Source organism: Somniosus microcephalus, chromosome 8 (genome assembly GCF_052327205.1).
Source record: "Somniosus microcephalus isolate GS21.2 chromosome 8, FLI_Smic_1.0, whole genome shotgun sequence".
In the NCBI taxonomy this organism is placed as follows: Eukaryota; Metazoa; Chordata; class Chondrichthyes; order Squaliformes; family Somniosidae; genus Somniosus; species Somniosus microcephalus.
In genome coordinates, this window is record NC_140994.1 from 166,584,013 (window position 1) to 166,610,016 (window position 26,004).

The 26,004-nt window shown below is 42.3% G+C and overlaps 1 protein-coding gene across 1 annotated transcript in view; it reads left to right on the forward strand.

Annotated features, from left to right (window-relative positions):
- neurl1b (neuralized E3 ubiquitin protein ligase 1B) overlaps positions 1-26,004 on the forward strand; it is a 70,515-nt gene that overhangs the window by 33,790 nt on the left and 10,721 nt on the right. The window contains exons 2-4 of the mRNA XM_085995330.1: positions 2,453-3,013; positions 12,952-13,659; positions 21,898-22,023. Coding sequence (XP_085851456.1) covers positions 2,453-3,013; positions 12,952-13,659; positions 21,898-22,023 — 1,395 coding nt within the window. The remainder of the gene's footprint in view (positions 1-2,452; positions 3,014-12,951; positions 13,660-21,897; positions 22,024-26,004) is intronic.

Consider the following 26,004-nt stretch of genomic DNA (forward strand, 5'->3'; position numbering starts at 1 on the left):
CATCAGCATTCCCTTTATCTTCCTCATCATCATCATCATCATAGTTGATAAGGAGATAGTTGTGTCTGTGCTGTTCTTCCACTTATCATCATCATTATCTTCCTCCTCCTGTCTCCCCCCCCCCACTGCTGTGAATCTGCAGGAAAGGAGGGTAGAAGCTAAGAATGGGTGAGGTTAAGGGTCAGAGAAGAGGGTGGAAGCTTGTGTCTATGTGGAGCCTCACGGAGATGCCAGGGCAGCGGTTTAGGTGTTCAGTCACTAACCTGATGCCAGCAATATGCTGCCAACCTCAACGTCTCCCATAACATAGCAGAATGCCTCCCCACAAGTTCCATGTCCTTCTCCTCATAGGATGTGAGATGTTTAAAGATTGGGAATTCCCCACTGGTGGTCTGCTTCTCACAAGCAAATCCACCTAGCGCACACATAATACGATCTGAGCACCTGCAGCTGAGTACCCCTTTAAATTGTGCTTTCAGTGAGTCAGTCAGTGCCTGAAGTCAATCTCATGATGTTTTACTCATCAGGTTGGCCACTTGGTGAGGCATCTGACCAGTCCTGAGAAAGGGTCTTAGACCTGAAATGTCGACTGATTGACTTTTTTTTCCATAGATGCTGAACTGCTGAGAATTTCTTGCTTTCTCTGTTTTTGTTTTTAGATTTCCAGCATCTGCAGTATTTTGATATTTGTTTAACAGGCCACTAAAATCTGATTCCTGAAAAGACTATTCTTTTTCTTGTTTTATTTCACTATATTGTCTTCTAAAACATACACACATGGAGGTTAGAAGAAGGGAGATTGAAAATGTTATTAATAAATTTCTATGAAGGTTGATACGTTTGTTGTTTTACTCCATGTGCCTGCCTGCATTTTACATTTTAGATACCAATTCTTTTTATGTGCAGGTCACCTGGATAAACAGTCATAGTACAAGGTGATTTGGAAAAAGAGACTAAAATCTGCAAGGGTCAGCTGTTCTATTCCATATTTTTAGCTGGCTTCCGCCTCCTCCATATTGATTTCTATCTTTATTTAAAATCTGAAGTTTCCTTTTCCAGTAATCTATTTGCTGATGCAGTATATTCAAAGTCACCCAACCAGCAATTCCTTTACAGTTCCCTGACTTTGAAATCATCCCTCCAATTATCTCAATCATATTTATTCAATCAACACACAGAAATGTTATGTGAAAGTGGTTCTCTTATTCCTGGTTCTGGATGACAATAGTAGCCAATAAAAGGGCCAATAACAGAGGTAGCAGAGCATTCAATACAGCTAGAAGCATAGTGACCAATCAGTGATGAGGAAGCTATGACCGAGCCTATTTTGGAAAGATTCTTATACACTCTATTTTAACGATTCTGGAGCTACTCCAGAATACCACCCTGCTTAACACATAACAAGTCACAAAAGTATGTGAATATGTAGACAAAATGGAGTTTCTTTTCCCATTCTGGGTTTTACAAATGGAACCAGGTTTAAGCAACATGCTTTGGGAGCATTCCCAATCTCGTTATACAATCACTCAAATATCAACACTTTCAAATTTGTCTGCTGCATATAGTTTTACAAAGTATTCTGATGTATAATACAGATAGCACATAAATATTAAATGATTGGATACGATTTTCACTACAACTGTTAACTAAGTATTTAAGATGTTGCTAACCATTTTTTATAAATGTGGTAGAAGGATTTTTCTTAATGAAAACTTTTAATGTTCAAGCAACTAATGTGGTTCAGTTGGTTGATGCCTTGGCAATTCTAAGTGCAGACTTAATTTGTTTATATTGTTAACCTGTCCACTGCAGTAGTCACAACAGATAGAAATCTGTTTCTTCTGAGCCAAAAACAACCTACGTAAGACAAGGAGAGTGGTTCTTTCTAAACGGTGCTATCCAGTAAGATGAGCTTGAAGATCTGGTGCTGGACTGTTAAACAAAAGGTTGAGTTTGAGTGCTAGAGCTGTCAGATATTCGGCAGAGCTCACTGCCTCTTTTGGCCAATTTCACCAGTTTTCAGCCATGCCACCAGATCAAGCAGTTTAACAGAGGAAACGTTTTTTTTTTATGGAAACTGATAGTACCAAGTTCTTCTGGCTTGAATCACACTTCTTGCGGGGTAGTTGCAGAACAGCATTAATATCATTCATTGAGGGGCCAGTGATATAGATCATACTACAGTCCTTCTGGGGGAGGATTTGTGAAGTTATCGTGGAGTCGGAATAGAACGTGAAAAAGGAGCAGGAAACAAATATCTAAAGAATAAGTACCCAACAGTAACCAAACACTTGTATCAAAATGTCTTAACTCTGATGTCAAACCAGTTATAATGTTCAGTTTCATGGAAGTTATTATTGATAAACAATTTACCTGCATGAAGGAATGGAGTTAGTTATATTGAAGTAAAGCCTGCCAGCCTTTCTAATGTCATTTATTTTTTACCTTACAGATGCAACTCACCAGGCCCGCTCTGGATCTGCTCGACAGTATTACACAGTCCCACCTAGCAGTCATGAACGGAGAGCACATCCTAACATCGTTGAACCTCCTAGGTTTCATTCGCAGGCCAAAGGCAAAAACGTTCGTCTGGACTCGCATTTCAGAAAAGCCACCCGGAAAAACAGTTTCTGTAATGGTGTAACCTTCAGCAACCGTCCAGTTCACCTTTATGAGAAAGTGAGATTACGGTTATCAGTGGTCCTTCATGGATGGAGTGGCGCTTTACGGTTTGGTTTTACAAGTCACGATCCCTCTCTGATGAGCTCTGTAGACATCCCAAAGTATGCATGTCCTGACTTGGTAACCAGGCCTGGTTACTGGGCCAAAGCGTTACCTGAAAGATTCGCTCTGAAAGACAATGTCCTTGCTTTCTGGGTGGACAGGCATGGACGAGTATTTTACAATGTGAACGATGAAGACCCTGTTCTTTTTCAGTGTGGCATTAATGTTTCAGGACCACTCTGGGCGTTGATTGACATTTATGGAATTACACAAGAGGTCCAAATGCTTGGTGAGTATTCCAACAGTAAAAATTAAACCTCCAATAATTCTAAAGAAGAGTCGGGATGAGTTGCCCTGTAGGATAATTGTTAAAGTACCCGTCCCCTAACAAGTCTGGGTTGCCTATCACTTAATCCAATCCGCACCTGTCACTGTTGAGACCAAGGTTTGTGAGTTATAAGCAGGACTCTCAATCTAGAAGATAGAGAAGGTAATTTGCTTGCAAGTGTACCATATCAGTGTCACAAAGTGGCATTGACAATTATCGTGGAGTAGCCGACAATTATCGTGGAGTAGCCTACAATCTCCATCTCCAAACAGTAAATACACTTATAAAAGAACACGCCCAAGAGATTACAGAGTCAAAGGATCATGTGCCAGTGATGGTGTGACCTTCAGCAACCGTCCAGTTAGAAACGATTTTAGGAAAGAATGTCGACAACAACTGGCCAAAATTCGAGACTTCTGGTCAAATTTCTGTCTAGAAGCTATGTGTAAAGATCTGTGAGATCATATGATATCTCAACTCATAGAGAACAAACCAGACAATTTATTCAGTAAAACAGTTGGGGAGTTGTCGCAGCATTTCAGTGCTGCACTTTTTTTTTTAGCCTTGTAACGTTAGATTTCAAAACTTGCATCCTTGCATTTGCAAACTTGCAGTTTCTCTAATGTTGTAATTCTGCCATTAACAGTCTACCAATTAAAACAACTATTTTGGGATTTGAATCAGTTTCAGAGAAGCACTCCTGCCTTTTAGCTCATGGGTGGGTGAGCAGCCTAAAGTTCCTGTACTTTATGTACTTTCTTATGGTGTTAATATGAAAGTTTGAATGAAAAAGCAGCATGTTTTATTTTCAGCGCAGTATGTAAGTGTTAGTTTAAGCTGATATTGGTGTTGGGAGCATGCAGCTTTGTCTTTTTTGCATGACATTAGTGTAAATTACTTAGAATTATGTATTTTAAATTGAAGGATTTTTACCAAATCACAGTGTTAGTGACTCAGCCACCAGCAATGTCAGTTTAAACAATCAACATCATCCTTATAAAATGAAAGGAATCAAAAGGTGCTTGTAAACTGAGATGTGCAGTGATGTCATTTCATCATTATGTGATCCCATCAGCTAATAACTGTGCTAAATATATATATATATATATTTAAAAATAGCCCTATTGCAAAAATGTCATGACTGCAGCAATTATCACATTTACACAGCATGAATTTTCCTGGAGCCAATATGACAATGGTAAGATGTTATTTTTGGAGCAGGATGTTCCAGAAACTGAGCCTGCCCAAAAGTTACCTAAAAGGGTAACATTACCCTTTTGAGGCATAGTGCATTTCTTCAGTATCAGCATCACTCTTGCAAAGCATGCAAATGTAGGTCTAACATAAACCAAGACAGTTCTAGAATTCTACTTTTTAGCCGCTTCAGCCATAAGTGCAATGTAAAATGTTCATTACAACACACTACAGTTTGGAAGAACAATGTGGTTTCTTCATTCCAATTGGATATTTAAAAATATCTTCCCTAGTTATGTGGTAGAGTGGCTCTAAATGGCAGTTCTTCTTTCCTCTAATAATTTGTAACCCCTCAATTAGTGGGATAAAAATTCTCCTGTCAGCACATGCTCCTATTTTTCACTGCTACAAAACCCAAGATTAAGATCTAATGTGCAGCAACACAGAAGGAGTGTGCACAGACTAATGTGAGGTGAAAATAATTCCTGAATAAGCCATGAATTTCTTCCATACTCACTTTGTCAGTGAATGAAGTCATTTTTCAGTTATTAATAAACCAGCTGCAAACTTGCACATCAGAACCACATCTTTATTTCAGTTGGAGGGGTGCAGAATGGATATAATCTTTTTCCAAAATGCTGCACATTTTCTAATGGGTTAAAACCATTAATCATGTACCAGTGTATGAGGAGGAAAGCACACTCTTTTCTCTCTACTTTACATCCCTATTGTTGTCACTGAAAAGTTTACCAATTTTTACACCTTTTTAATTTACATATTTTGCTGAAATGTTGTGCCCATAAAGGTGAGGGATATCGGTGGTGGGGAATAGAGTACCTTTTCCACTCTTGTCACCAGGTGTCCATGTCAAACACTCCCATATCAAATAAAAGCCAGACAGAAGTAGAGTTGCTTTCACTCTGCCCCAATAAGGAAGTTCTAGAGGAAGTAAATTTTTTCAGGGTACTTCTTTTTGTAGAAAATTACATCGTTATCAATCGCCGGAACTTTCAACTTCAGCAAGGGCGTAAACTGGACAGAAGCAGATTGGCCACCCTTATACACCCAGCCCAATTTTCATTCCCATTGAAGTCGATGAAAATGAAAATCAGGTGACTTTTTCTAACAGGTGGCTGATCCACTACTGCTCGTATTACACCCCTGCTGAAGTTGAAAGATCAGCCTATTAGTATCTTTGGGGGGGGGGGGGGGGTTGTTTATAAATGAGTTATTTCTGCTGGCATGGAAATTGTTGAGTAGGTCCCTCCCTCCTGGACTGTTCACTGGGAAAAGTCCTCGTGTCTCCCTAGCAAACAGTGGAAGTTGCAACTTCCAACCTGTCTGATGGGTGCTCTGGAGCCAAGGAACTTCTGGTAATTGCATCCTTTACATGGTTTTCCAGGACTGGACAGCTCCAGGGCAGCCCTCGAACTGCTCTGAAGTCACAGCTGCCATTGTTTGCTATGGACTTACTCCAGGTTGCTCCTTATTGGCCTTGACATTGGCACAACATATTGAGGTCTCCGTGCTGCGATAAAGATGTTTTTATTAACATATCAGAAATAGTTCTAGTAAGTATCTTTTCTTCCATAAAAATCGCAACTGCTTTGAACAAAAGTACTTCCTAGACCATTTTTCCCTTTTAACCCCACTGTGAATTTTGCTGCTTTCTACACCAACCATCCTTTCGGTGTCTGTAAGTTTGCAAAAATGTGCGTGTGTGGGTACTTGCCAATGTAGAAAACTAGCAAAAATTTACACAGTCTCAAAAACAGCCTTTAATATAGTCCTTCTGGCAGTTGAAGATGAGGAGTTAAACTGAAAATACAGTTGGATATGGGATTGTCATGACTTTAGCTGCAGGTATACCCTGATCATATTTGTAACAGTGGGAAAAGCTCTGTTTCTGACAACCTCCAGCCCCATCTTCTAATGTCTCTGAGTGGTCCTAACAGCCATCAGTCCCACCCTCCAAGGAATCGAAATGGTTAAAACTGATATCTTCAATCCCAGTGAAAAAAGCTGATTTATCTTGTGAACCGTTAACAAATTGGAACATGGGCGAATTGCTGATGGTTGGCATGTATTCATGTGTCCATGCCTCTTGGAAGCTGAGATGGATTGGATTCAAAAGGCAGATTGCCAACCAACATTGCCACCCAGTCACCCTGCCCATTATATTTTAGTGGCCTAATTTTGGTTGGTGATTGAAGGCCATTTGACAGCATAGTCCCAAATTGTATACTAGCTAATGACAGTTACTCAGCAATCTGGAATAAGTTGTCATTCATGGAGTTCTACTGCCACACCTAGGATGTCAACTGATATCATATCTTATCAAGCCACAGTACCCCTGCTCAAATTTGCATGCTTTCAATCAGAAATCATGGTCCTTCTTTTCGTGGATATTCTAAATTTATCAGTCTCTACCCGTAAAAATTGCTTAATGGATAGTGTATGAGGTGCGGTCATGGAAGGGGTGGAGCCTGGCCAAAAAAAACAGCAGCTGGGACTGTTGCTGATGGCTGCTAAACAATGAAGCTGCTAAACAATGAAGCCACTCTTCATGACACACTGAATCTGAATTCAATTTATAATGAAGAAAAGAAACTAAGCATTATCACAAAACGTTGATTTCAATTACATTGTCAAAGTATTTAATGCAGAGCGTAAAACACATTATATAATATCACATTTAATCAAATGATCACTACAAAAGACATCGGTTTTATAATTGCTGTCTGAAAATATCCTTTGTTAGCTAGCAAACCTTTGCTAGAAATTAAATGGTAATTATTTCGCGACATTTTATGAACGACATGAAAGATAAAGATTAAAGTCTAAGACGGTACAAGAGCAGTGGTCTACATTCAAGGAGATATTTCACATCTTTCAAGATAAATATATTCCACTGAGGAAAAAGGGGAGTAAAAGAAAAGACAGCCATCCGTGGCTTAGTAAAGTAATAAAGGGTAGTATCCGACTGAAAACAAGGGCATACAAAGTAGCCAAACCTAGTGGGAGGATAGAAGATTGGGAAGCATTTAAAAGCCAGCAAACAATAACTAAAAGATTAATTAAGAAAGGGAAGATAGATTATGAAAGTAAACTAGCAAAAACTATAAAAACAGATAGCAAGAGTTTCTACAGCTATATAAAAAGAAAAAGGGTGGCTAAAGTAAACGTTGGTCCCTTAGAGGATGAGACCGGGAAACTAGTGGTGGGGATGGGGAACATGGAGATGGCAAAGACGCTGAACAAATATTTTGTATCAGTCTTTACAGTAGAGGACACTAAAAATATCCCAATACTGGACAAACAGGGGGCAATGGTGGGGGAGGAGCTAAACACGATTAAAATCACTAAGGAGATGGTACTCGGTAAAATAATGGGACTTAAGGCGGATAAATCCCCCGGACCTGATGGCCTACATCCTAGGGTCTTGAGAGAAGTGGCGGTAGGGATTGTGGATGCATTGGTGATTATTTTCCAAAACTCCCTGGACTCAGGAAAGGTCCCGGCAGATTGGAAAACTGCTAATGTAACACCCTTATTTAAGAAGGGAAGTAGACAAAAAGCTGGAAACTAAAGACCAGTTAGCCTAACATCTGTGGTTGGCAAAATGTTGGAGTCCATTATTAAGGAAACAGTAACAGAGCATTTGGATAAACATAATTTAATAGGACAGAGTCAGCATGGTTTTATGAAGGGGAAGTCATGTTTGACAAATTTGCTCGAATTCTTTGAGGATGTAACATACAGGGTGGATAAAGGGGAACCAGTGGATGTAGTGTATTTGGACTTCCAAAAGGCATTTGACAAGGTTCCACACAAAAGATTACTGATCAAGATAAAAAATCACAGGATTAGGGGTAATATACTGGCATGGGTGGAAGATTGGCTATCTAACAGAAAACAAAGAGTTGGGATAAATGGTTCGTTCTCGGCTGGCAATCAGTGCTGGGACCCCAACTCTTTACAATCTATATTAATGATTTGGAGGAAGGGACCGAGCGCAACATATCCAAGTTTGCCGATGATACAAAGATGGGAGGGAAAGCAGTGAGTGAGGAGGACATAAAAAACCTGCAAAAGGACATAGACAGGCTAAATGAGTGGGCAGAGATTTGGCAGATGGAATATAATGGAAAGTGTGAGGTTATGCACTTTGGCAGAAAAAATCAAAGAGCAAGTTATTATCTAAATGGAGAGAAACTGCAAAGTGCTACAGTACAAAGGGATCTGGGGGTCCTGGTGCATGAAACACAAAAAGTTAGTATGCAGGTGCAGCAGGTGATCAGGAAGGCCAATGGAATCTAGGCTTTTATTGCAAGGGGGATGGAGTATAAAAACAGGGAAGTCTTGCTGCAGTTATACAGGGTATTGGTGAGGCCACACCTGGAATACTGCGTGCAGTTTTGGTTTCCATATTTAAGAAAATATATACTTGCTCTCGAGGCGGTTCAGAGAAGGTTCACTTGGTTGATTCCGGAGATGAGGGGGTTGATGTATGAGGAAAGGTTGAGTAGGTTGGGACTCTACTCATTGGAGTTCAGAAGAATGAGAGGCGATCTTATCGAAACATATAAGATTGTGAGGGGGCTTGATCGGGTGGATGCAGTGAGGATGTTTCCACTGATGGGTGAGACTAGAACTAGGGGGCATAATCTTAGAATAAGGGGCTGCCCTTTCAAAACTGAGATGAGGAGAAACTTCTTCACTCAGAGGGTAGTAAATCTATGGAATTTGCTACCCCAGAGAGCTGTGGAAGCTGCGACATTAAATAAATTTATAACAGAGATAGACAGTTTCCTAGCAGATAAGGGAATTAGGGGTTACGGGGAGAGGGCAGGGAAGTGGACGTGAGTCTAGATTCGGATCAGCCATGATCCTATTGAATGGCAGAGCAGGCCCGAGGGGCCGTATGGCCTACTCCTGCTCCTACTTCTTATGTTTAATGCACCAAAAGACTTTAATTGCTGTGGCTGGTTCTTCTTCACCCAAAAAAACTTTCTTGATTTCTCCTTCTCATTGCAGTTGGCATTGAGTAGGGCATAAGAATCTAAATGTACACCTACACGCCCCCACCCTGGACACTTTTCAGCTCAGTGCAGAACTCCTCTTCGACCTTTGTACATGTTGCATGCTATAAATGAAGTGATTTCAGTACTTAAATCCCGTGAGAAGTTTGGCAACAGTCACAGCCATTAGAATGATGTGCCTAGAAACTAGCGATCATCTTGGATACAGGGACATCCTCTAAATGATCACTTTATGAAACACCATTCTTCTAACAACATTTCAAGAAGAACAATTTTATTTTATATTGTTCCTATTTTCAAGTGTGCAATTTAGATATGGTTCCCTCCGGGTCAAATTTCATGTGACTACTGCCCTTATTTGCCACAGGGATATTAGGCACGGTAGGTAAATCCTCTCCGCTACATAAATTAGGTGCCAATTCACAAAGCATTTGAGCTCACTATGGGCCAACATGATGAGTACAGATAATGTCTCTATGCATAAGCCAATCATTAACAAATACAGAGTTGAAACATGAGTAGCTTGCTGATTTGTGGATGGGGTCCCTAGCTTGATTGGAGGATATGTCTGGGTGAGTGGTTATTACTGAGCAAACGAAATGGAGGAAAAATAGAGATAAACACGCGAGGGCAGACAAATGGTTAATTGGCTACTACAGCCTGTAATCTTTGTGCATTAATCATAGTATTCTTAACCTGGTAAACTCCCCCAATAGCACCCGGTTAGTCCTGATTCCAAAACTGCAGACTGTCTTGTATCCCAGAAGAACCACTCGCTGCTTCTCGCATTCCATTCCATTCACTACCCGTTGCCATGTGAGAAACAGGACCTACAGTTGAAATAAGCAAGCACTGCCTGCCTCTGCTGAAATGACAGCAGACCTGTGGTTTAAATGACTTGAACATTTTCAAATTGTTTTAAAATGCTGTGGTTGATGGCAACTTGGTAGTATTATAGATGGCCCTGCCTGTAACTGCGGCCATCATGACAATACACATGCCACAAAGACTGCGACTGTTAACATACTGTTATTTGATTCGTAAAAAAACATTATCTGCCATAATGGAGGTGGAGGGATGGTTAGTTTATTTAATGCAAAAAACAAATTCCCTTTCAAATCCATATGGCTGGTACATATTTTGCACTGTTCAAAACAAGGGGAAAAAAACTGATTTGCAGTTGCAGGAAAATACAGGAAAAATCCTCCCTTTTCCCACTTCATGATGCAGAGGAAACATCTGGAACCAAAATAGCACACCATTCCCAATGTATTTGCATGTCCGGACATCAGCATGTAGTCTCCTTGGGGACAAATTAAGATGATAATTAACTGTTACCTTTGTGGCTCTTTGATTCTGTGTTGTTTTAAAGGAAGGGGCTTTCCACTAGTAGCTGAATACTTGCATGACTATCCATTAAAAAAAAAATTCAGCTAACCAATAAGCAATTAAAAGTTAACCAGGTTTCAAGCACAACAGTGAAAACAAGTCAGTTCTAAGGATTCAGTGGTAACACCCAGAAACCATCAGGTGCGATGTTTCTAGTTAACAGAAATAGATGAGGGATCGAGCTTAATCCCCATGGATTTAGTGCCTGCTGGAAGAGGCTTTACCATATATGGCATGTCAGTCTGAGTCATTTAGCAGATGAACCACAGTGAAGGCCCTTGTATTCTAAGTGACTAAAAGCCTGCCTATGAAGCAAGTTCTTGATGTACTCCTTAGGCAGCTTCATCAATTCAGCTCAATTTGGACTGACTACTTGATAAAGAGAGCTCAAATGGGACCGCAAATTCCAATTCCAACAACAAGCATGCCGTAATATATATTCTGTATGGTTGCTGTAACAAAGCTTGCCATTCTTAGTTTGTACAGCTGTGAAAGGAGCTTTAAAAACACCATGATTTTATAGTCCACCCACGCCTGTCAGATTGGCTTTCACAGATGACTGAAATTATAGTAATGGTAGAACTAATAACTATTTCTTCATAAGAACTCTTAGTTCAATTATTGTTCTTAAGTAGCCTTTTCAGAACAGTCTACAATTGACTATTAGTGATGGTCTTTAAATGTAACTCGGTAATGTGGGCTGCAGCACTAAACAAAGAAAAGCTGCAATAACCAAGGGTGTGGGAATAAAGTTTAGTTCAAGTGTGTTTATAGAAGTGTTGTAATGATTGTAGGGGTGTGGTAAACCACTGTCGTTCACTGTGTTCACTATTGTTGTTGTTGTTGTCGTTCACTCTTGTTTCACTGTTATACCTGACTATGCCTCAGCTGACTCCGCCCTTGGCTACCTGGTATAAGGACGGCTCCACGGCAGCTCTCTGCCATTTGGTCGTCCACTAGAGGCATAGTCCTGATCTGTTTGTAGTTGCATTCAGTAGTTAATAAAAGCCTGTTGTTCTGAACTCTACTCAGCCTTTTATTAGAATCGATAGCGCATCAAGGGGCAAGTCTCCTTTAACGTTAATGGTTTCTTTTAGTGCCACTTGTTGGTAAACCTCCCCCATGTAAAAGAGCACATCTTTTTTGCTGGCTGATTTTCAGTGATTTGGCCGAGGACTGTCCATAGCTCCAACAAGACCCAGGACATAGAAATCAAGCAACTTTCTCCCTCCTCCCCCAATCCAAACAATACAAAGAACCATCCATGTCATATGTCCTATTGCTGCTGTGTTTCTGAGCCCATTCTGTCATCTGTTGTCCCCCTTCTCTTTTCAGTCTTGAAGGTCCAGTTCTGGCCTAGTGCGTTGAACACCAGACTTTAACCTTTGGATTTGATTCTAGGCTAAATGCTTGATTGATGAATTCTTCTCTGTGTCAGTTATTGAAGGTCTTGTGATGAATGCACTTGTATCCAATTCTCAGTGGACAAGGGTACTGTGCACAACATAATGTGCTCGCAGCTTCTACACGAACCATTGCTGTAAGAGGTTAGACAGTAATAACATGTAGCAATTGGAAATATCATTCTGGTGAAGGGTGGGGGCTTGCTTTTCAATATTGTGAGTTTGATGTAATCGCTTAAAGCAGCTCTACATTATATTTGACTCCCTGAACAGGGAGAGCTAGATACTGTTTCTGGATACATAGAATAAAGCGCTTGATTTCCCAGCACTCTATTTCTTCACCTTGATCAGCAAATAATATAGCTGTGCGAGTGCATGCAGGTGCACACAGTGCACACAGTGCAGCAACAGCCAGCATCCTATTGTTGTTCTGATTTGTGCAGGCTCTCATTTGTTCCAAGTCCTACTCACTGGTTTTAAAACAGGGAGGAGAAATTTCAATTTGGAAAACTACCATCAAAACAGAAAAAAATATTAACCTTTTCCATGCAGTGATTAGATTCTGAGCTAATGATACCACAGTTCTAGTTATTGACTAACATACATCTAAATTAGTTTCAAGGTGAGGGGAAACAGGAATGAGCAGGAAACTAATCAGACAGAACAAAATGTAAAAGAACAGATCTGCACAGTTAAAATATGTATGTTTTAATTGGTAGTTTTGATTAGAGTTAATGGAGTTTGGGCAAATTCACCTTTTTAATATCGCTGAGTATTGCACATGTCTATGGCTTCATAATATCTGTGGATAGAGATGTTTTCAGATCAAAGATGTAACATTAGTAATGATTTCACTATGTTTCTGTTGCAGAGAGTATGTTTGCAGAAACCATCACTTCAGCACGACTCAACACAGCACGACTAAGCGGTTGCCTTCCTCAGACCAGTCATGACAACGCCAACTTCAATAATAATGAACTGGAGAACAGTGTTGTGGTGGCAAAAATCACAAACCTAAATCTAGGTGAAGTTCAAAGCCTTGCACCAGACAATCATACTTTACCGTGTTGTACCAACAGACGGCTTCGCTCACGAGGCCTGCCATCTTTTCTCGACACCGACCTTCACTTTCACCATATACGAGGGCCTGATGTCACCCTTTCTCAGGACAGGATGGGAGCATGCACAAACTGGCAGGAGAGTACTAGGACCCTGGTGTTCTCTGATCGGCCTTTGCATACTGGGGAGACCCTGTATGTAGAGGTAGGGCATTTAGGGTTGCCATATTATGGTGCTCTGCTCTTTGGTGTGACGTCATGCGACCCCAGCACTCTGCGAATAAATGAGCTCCCAGCGGATCCAGACTTCCTGCTTGATCGTAAGGAATATTGGGTAGTATACAGAGGCTTTTCAGTGCCCAACAGTGGTGATATTTTCAGTTTCACCATTCTGCCAAATGGTGAGCTCCATCATCGTGTTAATGGAATAAACATGGGGATGCTGGTCTATGTGGACACCACTCAGTCACTGTGGGTGTTCTTCAGCTTGCATGGAGTGGTCAATCAGCTAAGGATATTGGGTAAGTACATGCGTACTTGCTTATTAGTCCCACATGTAAAGGCTACTAAAATTATGGTTACAAGATGACTTATAAAACATATATTGAAATTGTTTTCTTTACTCAAATAGCGAAAAATGATTTTCTTTGATGGCTCAGTGGGTAAATTTTGCTGTATGGTATTCTGCACCATACAGACTAGAAGAGCCCCAGGGATAGGGAGAGGACACTTGGACAGGGTTTCGTCTATTAGCTAATAGCTGTTCAATGATCCTTTTTGGAACTACACTTGTGTGGTTGCTGGGCAAGGAAATGATGGCATTCAGCTCATTGTACACACACACACAGAACTGCTTAGGTGAGATCCTGCAGGACAGTTGCTGCATGAATCATTACCATCAGGATGGAAGTAGGGATACGACCCAAAGTATTATCCTATTCAAAATTCATTTGAGAACATATAATTCTCTCTGAGAGGTATTGGTACAAATCCTGTAGAATGCTGATCCTCATATAGAATTACAATTCTTAAAGGGACTTTAATCAGTTCTTATCCCATATAGAAAGTTCTATAGGCAAGCAAAATATTTTGTTTGGCAGAATATATACATCAAGGATATTTAAATATCCTTGTATATTGTTTGTATATTTAAATGTGTTCTGTGCTTGTAATGGCTGTGACTTTCACCATCAAATCACTGGGGAAATTAACCAGCAAAATGGACTAAACCTGACCTTGTGAGGCAGTGGAATGAACACACAGTTGAAATGCTAGGATTTCTGAATCACCACAGTTTAATCATCAAATGTTACAGCAAAGGAACAGGCTATTCGGCCCATTAAGTCTGTGCTGGTTCTTTTCTGCACATGAGTCACCTAGTTTCATCACATTCCCCATATCCTTTAGTTGGCCTGCTTTTCAAGCAACTATTTTACTCCATTTTAAAAGAATTGATGGGCTCTGCTTCAACAACAGTTTGTGGCAGAGAATTCCACTTTCTTACCATACTCTGTATAGAGATTTTTTCCCAACGGCCCCTTTGATTCTTTTTTGTAATTATCTTAGATTTGTCTCCTCATATTGTCATGTCGCCAATCTATCACTATTTATCTTGACATACCCTTTCATAATCAAAGACCTATTGTCACCCCTTAACCTTCTCAACTCTCGGGAGTCAATTTTAATGGGGGCAGGCAGGGGTACGGGGTGGGAGCGAAACTGTGGGCAGCTCAGCATGTGGCCCGGGCCATTTTAACTCCTGGTCCTCATTTGAATAAAGCAGGATGGCCTTCTGCCCAAAACCATTGGGAGGGACGTCAGGACCAGCGGGCAGGACCGATAATGGGGTCGGAAGCCGGGGGGCCCAAGGGAATGACCAATTGCATAAAGTTAGTGCTGGGGCGGGAGGTTGGCAGCCAATACAGGCACTGCGAGGGAGAGGAAAAGCAGGGGCTAGGGTGGCCCAGGGGCTCCTTGCGTGGTTCGGGGGAGCAGTCCTACTCCTCCTGGCCAACAAGGATCCACAGAACAGTTACATTTTTAAACTTGCCTCTTCTGGCCACTTTGCAATTCCTACCATGGTCCAGTTGTCAGGGCTGGCCCCGCCTGGGCCTCCCGAATCCAGAAGATAATATGCCATTACCATGCCAATTACACCATTGGGCTGTGACTTTCCAATGTAAAGTAGGCCCCTGCCTGCTGGGTGTAGGTGCCCTCTTATGCTTCTCCTGAGGTAAGTTAAGATGGCGAGTTGGTGGCAGGAATGCTGCACAACCCTTACAGCCCTTCCCTACCATCTCAACCCCCCTCAACCCACCCTTGCTTTGCAAGGAAGTTAAAATCTACCATTATATTTCTCAAAAAAAACAACTTCTCAAGTCTTTCCATTACTGTAATCAATTATCCGAGCAACATCCTAGTGCAATCTATAATAACTGTACATCGTTTCCATTGTTTTTTGTTCTATAATGGAGTGCCAAAATTGAGGTCTTGTATAAGTTAAATATCTCTTTGCTTTTGTATTCTAAGACCCAGATGCAAACCTTGGATTTTGTTTGCCTTTATCACTTTATCTATTTGCAAGGCCACCTTTAATAATTAGTGTGTCTGGTCACTGGGGATCCCTCTGCTCTCCTACTCCATTTAAAATTCAACATAGACAGCTGTGGCTCAGTTGGTAGCACAGCTGTCTATGTTGTGGGTCAAGTTCCACTCCAGATGGTTGAAGGCTGACACTCCAGTGCAGTGCTGAGGGAGTGCTGCACTGTCGGAGGTGCTGTCTTTTGGATGAGATAAACTGAGGCCCCATCTACACTCTGAGTAAAAGACCCCATGACACTATTTTGAAGAAGAACAGGGGAGTTATCCCTGGTGTCCTGGCCAATATTTATCCCTTAATCAAGATAACAAAAACAGATTATCTGGTCATTACTTTATTGCTGTTTGTGGGAGCTTGCTGTGCGCAAATTGGCTGCCCCATTTCCTACAATACAACAGTGACTACACTTCAAAAGTACTTAATTGGCTGTAAAGAGCTTTGGGACTTCCAAAGGCTTTATATAAATGTAAGTCTTTCTTTATTTCTGGTGTATTTCTTTTCCTCTATTTACTTCCAACATCTATTTCTTCAGATTTTTCTACAATGAACTGTATCTGCCACCTACCCTACTAGGCTATCTATTTCCCTCTGCAGTCTTTTGCAAACCTCATCACAATTTACCTTACTTCCCAATTTGCTGTCATCAACAAATTTTGATATTGGTCTCTCAATTATAAGTCCAGACCAGTTATTTATATAGTAAATAAAAGCAGCCCCAATACTAACCCCTGTGAAACATTTTTCCAGTCTGAAAACCTTTGCTTGCTTTCTGCCCTTCAACCATCTTTCTATCTTTTGACCACATTCCCTTTAATTTCATGTGCCATGACTTTTTTGTAAATTTCTTCTATAGTACCGAATCAAATGTATTTTTGAAAATCTCCATCAACCACATCCATTTTTTTTTTACGTGTCCCCTATTATTTCTTCCAAGAATTGTATAAAGTTGATCAAGCATGACCTGCCTTTCAGAAATCCCTGTTTAGTAATTCCATTGTGTGCTAGACTTGAGCAGTTTACCAACAACTGAAGTAAGACTAACCTTAGCTTGGCTTGTCTCAGTTTCTTTTTTCTGAACAGCAATGTCTCATTTTCTACCTTCCAAGCCTCTGACACAATTTACCTTTCCTTTAATGGCCTTCCTTGATAACTTATTTCATAAATACTTTCATAAATTGTCCTTTGTGTAAAATACCTTCCTTCTCTTTTGATTGCATATTCCCAAATTTTGAACCATTCACCATGGTGAACAGTCAGTCTATATCAACTTTAACGATGCCCTTCATATTCTTGGAAACATCAGTTAGATCACCTGGAAGTCTTCTCTTTACCAGCCTCCTGTTCGGTTGTGCATAGGTTGTGTCATTTACCTGCCTGTTCTTCCAGCTAACGGAGGGAGCTTGGAAACAAGTGGTTAGGATTTTGAACAATCCCAGGAAAAATATGAACATTTTACAGATATATTTGCCAGGCATTAGATGGCTTGAGACTGATCCTTTGAACTGAACAACTTGTACTGTAAATTATATTTATTAGAGAGCCAACGCACCCTTTTTGTGTCAATTATTGTGATGTACATTGATTCTGAAGAAATTCTGATCTTCTCAGCAGCCAATGCATATCATTGAAGACATTTTGGTGGTGAATGCCCAATTAGTTATCTGATTTATACACAAGAGCACACCCAGCACTTTAATAATAATCAGTGTCATTTAAAATATGAGTCTCATTTCTACATGACATAAAAAAATAGTGCTTGAAATATAACCTTCATGATTAGAATGCAGCTATTTAGCATTTAACAAATTTATTTTAAAGTCGATTCAAGATCTAAGTCGTAATCCTTTTTGCATGTCATTAGGTGTTAGTTGAGGGATAAATATTGGCCAGGACACTGGGGCGATCTCCCGTACTCTTCTTCGAAATAGTGCCATGGGATCTTTTAGACACACCTGAGATGGCAGACGGGGCTTTGGTTTAACATCTCATGTGAAAGACTGCACCTCCAACAGTACAGCACTCCCTCAGCACTGCACTGGAGTGTCAGCCTAGATTTATGTGCTCAAGTCCCTGGATTGGGACTTGAACCCACAACCTTCGGACACAGAGGTGAGAGTGCTACCACTAAGCCATGGCCAACAATAATGATAGACTAATGAGATTCCATATTTAATTTGTGCTGGGCTGTGAACCTTTGATGTGAATAATCTTTATAATTAGACTCATCTATATCCTCCCATGAGGAGACAGAGAGACAGTACCACAGTTTGAATCTAAACTTAATGATGGTACCTCCAATAATGCCAGACACTCTGGTGCTGTCACTGAAAAATTGTTTAGTTGAAAAAAAATGTAAATCAGTTTGTATAATTGAAGTCCCTAAAATTGTTGATAAAGCCAATTAAATGCTGGATGCCAATACATTTGGTGCAAACAGGATGAATAAAATAAGATATACTTTTCTTTTTAGTGCTCTCACAAACCTCAGTTTTGTTTAATGACAAGTACAAAATACAATTCGAGCTGGTATAGAATAGATGTTAATTGATGCATTGGGGGTATTCCCCTGAGGTTAATGTCAAGGCACATTGTTAGGACAGAGTAGAGAGAGCGTTAGTCTCCATCTGGCCATTCTGCACTTGGCCTTGGATTAGTGCCAAAATGGGCCCTTATTGCCCAAAGTGTAAATATATTCCATTTCCAAGCACTGAGCTCCATCACCTTGATGTACTCACAAAACAAAAATCGGGTTTACTGACGCGGTAGGGCATTACCCTTATTGCCAATTCAGACAGTTTAAAGAGGATGGGTAAAACTATACATAGGTTTCTTTTTGGTGCTGCCGCAAACCTCAGCTTATGGTAATGAGCATTAGAACCATAGAATGGTTACAGCACAGAAGGAGGCCATTCGACCCATCGAGCCCATGCCGGCTCTCTGCAAGAGCACTTAAACTAGTCCCACTCCCCTGCCCTTTCCCCGTAGCCTTTCAAATGTCTTTCCTTCAGGTACTTATTCAATTCCCTTTTAAAAGCCATGATTGAGTCTGCCTCCGCCACCCTTTCAGGCAGCGCATTCCAGATCCTAACCACTCTTGCATAAAAAAGTTTTTCCACATGTCGCCTATGGTTCTTTTGCCAATCACCTTAAATCTGTGTCCTCTGGTTCTCAACCCTTCCGCCAATGGGAACAGTTTCTATCTACTCTGTCTAGACCCCTCATGATTTTGACTACCTCTGTCCAATCTCCTCTCAATCTTCTCTGCTCTAAGGAGAACAACCCCAGCTTCTCTAGTCTATTCATGTAACTGAAGTCCCTCATCCCTGGAATCATTCTCGTAAATCTTTTCTGCACCCTCTCTAAAGCCTTCACATCCTTCCTAATGTGCGGCACCCAGAATTAGACACAATATTCCAGTTGAGGCCGAACCAGTGTTTTATAAAGGTTCATCATAACTTCCTTGCTTTTGTACTCTATGGCCCCGATTTTCGGGCAGCTGTCGGGCGGCTTTTCATGCGGCCGTGGTCCGAAAATCACGGAAAAAGCGGGTCGGGACCCCCCCCCCCCCCCGCCTGATTCCCCGCCCCGTCCGACTTTCGGACCGCTGTTTCCACACGCCCCGCTTCAGTCCCGCCAGCCGCTGGCGGGACTGCTCGTCGGAGCACTAATCACCAATGATCACCTTGTTAAGGACGATTTTCCCGTGCCGTTGCGACTTTGGGGCTTTACCCACCTGAAACCTGCCTGCGGGGAACCCTGCCGATGAGAGCTGGTGTGAAAACAGCTGGCTTGCTTGCTTGCAGCAGCAGGTCGCTGAGGGCTGAAGATATTTAAAGAGGCAGCATTTGCAGGCTGCAGGACCTTGTTGATCAAGGCTTGGGGGAACTATTTGAAGCCTTAGGAGCAGCTGCAGAAAGTTGGAGCCTCACACACTTCTTCAGTGTGAGCTCCTGGGAAGCCCCTCTCACCACCCTAACTCAGGACCTCCTCAACCAAGGCATCTGCTAGAAGCATGGGAGGCCTTTGGCACCTTCCCTTCCTGGCATTAGAGGATCTCCAACAGCAGAGGTGGCAGCAGCAGAACCAGGAACAGCAGGATGATTACCAGGAGCACCAGGCTGCTGCTCACTCACCTGAAGCTGCACAAGCCAGAAGGGGCCAGCGCTTGGAAGTGGCTTGAGAGCACCTTGCTGCGCTTTAGGGGGCCAGTGGGACCTGTTTCTGCACTGGCAGTCCTACTCAGAAGGACTTCCATGAAGATCTGGTTTCTCTGTTCAACAGATGGCCAATGCTCCTCAAGAGATGTCATTCTCTTATGAGCACTCACCATGTTTTCCGTATGCTGGCGAGTTATCTCCTCCATGGAGGTTGCCAACCTTTCCATGGTGCTGCGTTCATGCACCAATGACTCCACAAAATCTCTGCTCATGGTCGCTATGGACTCCTCCATTCGCTCCACACTCGCAGCGACCCTGGAGACAAAACCTGCCAGAGACTCCTGCATCTCTGCATGGAGATCCATCACCTCTTCTCTTGCGGATGGACCCAGAGGCAGAGGGTCGAGATGCAGCGCAGCTGAGCTGAGCTGGCAGAGCCCTGCGCCCTCCGACGAGGACTCTCCACTGCTGTCCCTGTCTCCAGAATCTGCTGAGGCTCACTTGTCAGCTGTGAAACACCAGGTGACAACACTACTCTATGTCCCGAAGGTCCCCCCGAGGTGTGAGTGTCTGCGCTGGTGCTGGGTGCACTTACTTCTGCTGACGTTGCGCCCTCAGAGGTTGGAGCTTCCTCTGAGGAGTCTGGCTGCACAGCCTCTTCCTCCTCCACAGTGAGGACAGGGGCTCTGGATGGTACTGTGGGGGAATAAAGGAAGGAGTTACTGATGTAATGCCAAGGTTCCTCTGGTGACTCCCAGCGAGCCTGCACCTGCATCCATGCAGCATTGGTCTCAGTGGGAGGCCTCTTCCTCCCTGACCTAGGGAAGAGGACCTCCCTGTGGGCCCTAACCCCATCCAATAATGCCTGCAGTGAAGCCTCGTCGAATTTGAAGGCAGCTCGGGGCCTGGCACTGTCCACAGCTGCTGCAGGCTCCTTATGCCATCCTGTATGGTTCATTTGGAAGCCTTCAGAGGATGCAGTGCTTGCCATGGACCTTGAAAGCACCACGAATGATGACATCATACTGTGGGGATTTCTGACTTGATTTAGACAATTAGCAAGGCTTCCCACATGCTGGGAATTAATTGGCCAATTGGGGGAAAATTGCGTGGGGCTGGCTGACACTTTTTTATCTGTGTCAGAAACCCCACATTCGGGGAAATCCAACCATTCCCCACACAAGCCGAAAATCGGGGCCCTTGACTCTATTTATGAAGCCCAGGATCCCATATGCTTTTTTAACCTCTTTCTCATCCTGCCCTGCCACATTCAACGATTTGTGCACATATACCCCCAGGTCTCTCTGTTCATGCACCCCCTTTAGGATTGTACCCTTTAGTTTATATTGCCTCTCCTCGTTCTTCCTACCAAAATGTATCGCGTCATACTTTTCTACGTTAAATTTCATCTGCCATGTGTCCGCCCATTTCACCAGTCTGTCTACGTCCTCTTGAACTCTATCACTATCCTCCTCACTGTTCACTATACTTCCAAGTTTTGTGTCATTTCCAGATTTTGAAATTGTGCCCTGTACTCCCAAGTTCAAGTTATTAATATATATCAAGAAAAGCAGTGGTCCTAGTACCGACCACTGGGGAACCCCACTGTGTACCTTCCTCCAGTCTGAAAAACAACCGTTCACCACTACTCTCTGTTTCCTGTCACTTAGCCAATTTCATATCCATGCTGCCACTGCCCCTTTTATTCCATGGGCTTCAACTTTGCTGGCAAGCCTATTATGTGGCACTTTATCAAACGCCTTTTGGTAATCTATATACACCACGTCAACCGCATTTACACTAAATGCAGTTTAATCTGGTATAGGTTCAATGTGGATTTCTATTTACTTATGTCTGCTATCCAAAAGTATGTCACAATATAATAAACATGTCCAATGTGCACTGGAATTTATATCCTGTGCATGCTGAGCACTACAACAAAAATGTGTAATGAATGGAACTGTACTCATTGGAGTTAATGTGCTTTAATATTCCATCTACAGGTACATCCCAGTCCAGCCCTGTAGATGTATCTCCTTCAGGTTCTCCAGGTGGTTCCCACTATGACAGTGACTCTGACATGGCGTTCAGTGTTAATAGGTCCTCATCTGCATCTGAATCATCACTGGGTAAGGAAATAGCTCCAATTTTTGCATTAAAATAATAACCCATGTTTTCTGTGTGATTGAAACTCAGTGTAGTTGTCCGAATTAATGATGTAATATTGGGAACTGAGTGAGCATGTGTGTTATTTGACCCTTGGACTGGGTTCAACTCCAGCTCCAGCAGATGGGATAAAACTCCTTTTACTCTGGTTGTAAGGGTTCTATGCAAAATAATTTTGGACTGTCTCAACTCAGTTCCTAGTGAGCACAGAGCACAACACCGAATGCCATTTTGTACACTTGTGCTGAAGCCCTCAAAGGCCACAGGATGCTTGGTGTAGGAAAAGGTAAAATTTACACTGATGAATTAGAAGGAGCTCTTTTGAGGTGAATGTCGAGGCACATTGTTGGGACTGAGTGGAGTGAACTTTATGTTGGGAGGTGGTTGATAACAAAGTGGACCAGGAATGTCAAAGTGGAAATCATCTTAATGAACGTGCCAAAATGATTTTAAAAATTAATTTGTGGCTGTGCAAAGTTCTAAACCACTGTACTATAGAGGGTATAATTGCTTATCTACAATTTCAAACAACCCTCTGATCTTAGCCATACCATCAGTGCCAAGCACAAGCTAATGGCTTCCCCACAGAGATGGAGAAAAGGTAGATGGTAGTTGATCTTTGGTTGATTGCATTGGCAGTGACTGGGAGCATAATGAATGGCTCATGAGCAGGAGAATGGAAATCTTTTTAACATTACATTGAGAAGTGAGGGCTTTTTTCATTAGATGCATTAGAGAAGGATAAGGGATGACCTGATGGAGGTCTTCGGGATCAGAAGATAAATAACAGGTTGTTTCCGCTGGTTGGTGAAACAATAATGAGAGGGAACATAAGTTGGGAAAAAAATGTCTTTACACGGAGGATGGTGGAATCTCCTGCCCTGTTTTCCAAAGGTGCAAGATCCACCGGCGATGTACAGACTTACATAACTCTAACTGCTAGCAGCAAGAAGATGTACCCATCCATAATGGCGACGCCTCACTCCTCCCACAACAAACTTGTGGATGAGGCACCATGGACATATGCTGTAAGGCCTCCACTTGGAACTGGGCATATATCAAGCATTCTGGATGCCCTTCCTGGAGGCTTTTACAACAGGCCCCTTACAACGAACACCACAACATACCCCTGCAGAAGAAGGGATGGGACAATGGCAATAAGAACACAGCACCATTGATCCCAGGTTTTACAGAAAAAGTGATTGAACCTAAGACACCCCTAGAAAAGGTGGGATAGCACCTCTGCACCCTATCCAGCTATGCTGCCCCCACTCCATGTATGTCCTGGATCTGAAGCATGTAAATTACTGTACAAATATGCATAACTAGGCTGTCACTGTACCTTCCCATAAAAGACCCGTTGATAATATACACTAGCACCATATCAGCATGAAAACTGGTATATTATTTTAAAATGTTTACACCTGGACCATTAATTGGTAAATGTTTGCTAATTTTTCTGTTCATAATATCTTGTTCATACTGTCTGCCTTGTTGAAATAAAATGTTACAAAATCGAATGTGGAATTCTCTACCACAAACTCTTGTTGAAGCGGAGTCTATAAATTCTTTAAAAAGGGAATTAGATAGTTGTTTGAAAAGGAATATCAGTATTGGAGTGAGCAAGGGAGTGGGATTAGACTACGTGGTTCATAGAGAAAAACACCTTCACAAAATAGATGGGCTGAATGGGCTGTTTATCTACATATTTTAATTCCTCTATTCAGAAATCCTTCAAAATAGGTAAAACCCATTTCTTATAGTCATATCAATCCTATTTTCTAGTATTTGTAAAGTACAGCTTTACTACTGGTGATTAATATTTAATGTTTTGGGGCATTTTCTTTATGGAATTTTGCCTGTGATGTGGGGCTGTGCTGAACTTCTTGTATTTCTACTGAACTTGGAAATCCATCTTGAAAAATCACAAGGCAGATACATATATTTTAAGGTGATGTGTTTTGGGAGAAAGTCTCAGTGACGAAAGGACTTTAGGGGAAGGCTGTGACTGATGGCCACATTTGCAGCTTGTTTCCTGTTTTTGTATGTTAGTCAATGCAGCAGTTGTCAGCCATTCCAACATATCCCCATTATCTAGCATGTACTGTATAGCAATCAGCACCCGCAGTATTGATATGCAACACAAAGGAATGGCAAAATATTCAAGTTGGATGTGATCCAATTAAAGGCAATAACACCAACATTTGTCAGTGTTTCCAGCTGATTTTAAACATAAAAAATGACTACTTTTTAATGAAAATATTATAACCTTCCTGTATATTTACAAGACTTTTTGTTTTGACTGTTTTTGTATCAGTATATATTTTTTTTTTAATGAAAATACTTCCAATTAATGCAAAGTACATATGTGCTGCTGACAACAACAAATACTAAAGTACAGCTATATCTCTTAAAGGAATGTTTTATCTTTCACTAAAATACAGAAGAAAAACTGAGAGACTGAGCTGATAAAACGGCCTCCTTCTGTGCTGTACTATTCTATGGGGGAGAAATTTGGTATCGCCTGGCGCTAATGTTTTTCAACTTCTTAAAAAATTCAGGGTTTGCGCTCCAGGCACCCCACTTCCTTCCTGGAGTGCAGCAGGTGGGGTAGTAGGTGTGCAGCGATGCACACTGGGTCGTGCAGCGCTGCCGCGTTGGAAGGCTCCTTCCCTCCCTTAAAGGGAAGGGCCATCGCTGCAGGCTCTGCAAGGGGAAAACCTACCTGGTCCTCGACGGCAGCCACGATGCACTGTAGCAGAGTGCTGGGCTCATCGAACGCTGGCGAAGAAAAATGAAAAAAAACCAGAAAGAGCATTTGAAAATGTTTTCCACGTACCTTGGCCACCTTGCCTTTAAGTGTTGCCCCCGAAGCACCCAGCCTCCTGATGAATGCCTCCTGCAGCTGCCGGTGTTTTCGCCTCGCGATGCTGCAGGGGGCGGAACCAAAGTTCGGATCCGGGTCACTACCGGGGTGATGCGCACGGCGATGACGTCACAATCTCCAGGCGAAGGAGATTGGAGTGCAACGCCGTACCGCCGCCGCAAACCTCCCGCAGAAAGTAGCGGGAGTTGATCTTCTCGCCGTGCCCAGTTGGTAAGTGCTTAGCGCCCCGTTATCGCCCCCCAGAGGCGATAATGGGAGGCGCTAAGCAGGCCAATTTCTAGGCCTATGATTCTAACATCCTAAGCAGCACTGAAGAAAAGAATAAAGTGGCATCCCAGTTCGTTATTCACATTTCTCAGTGTGCTAAAAACCAAATACAATACAGCCTGTACATGTGTATGAAGTAGTGCTGAATGTGAGTGGCTGAAGATCAGTCACATGTATTACTGTCGCATACTGACATTGTGAGGGATATTTTTTTTTATTCGTTCATGGAATGTGGGCGTTGCTGGCAAGGTCAGCATTTATTGCCCATCCCTAGTTTACTTGAGAAGGTGGTGGTGAGCCGCCTTCTTGAACCGCTGCAGTCCATGTGGTGAAGGTACTCCCACAGTGCTGTTAGGTAGGGAGTTTCAGGATTTTGACCCAGTGACGATGAAGGATCGGCGATATATTTCCAAGTCAGGATGGTGTGTGACTTGGAGGGGAACCTGGAGGTGGTGGTGTTCCCATGCGCCTGCTGCCATTGTCCTACTAGGTGGAAGAGGTCACGGGTTTGGGAGGTGCTGCCGAAGAAGCCTTGGCGAGTTGCTGCAGTGCATCTTGTAGATGGTACACCCTGCAGCCACGGTACGCCGGTGGTAGATGGAGTGAATGTTTAAGGTGGTGGATGGGGTGCTAATCAAGCGGGCTGCTTTGTCCTGGATGGTGTCAAGCTTCTTGAGCATTGTAGGAACTCATCCAGGGAAGTGGAGAGCATTCCATCACACTCCTTACTTCTGCCTTGTAGATGGTGGAAAGGCTTTGGGGAGTCAGGAGGTGAGACATACTAAAATTG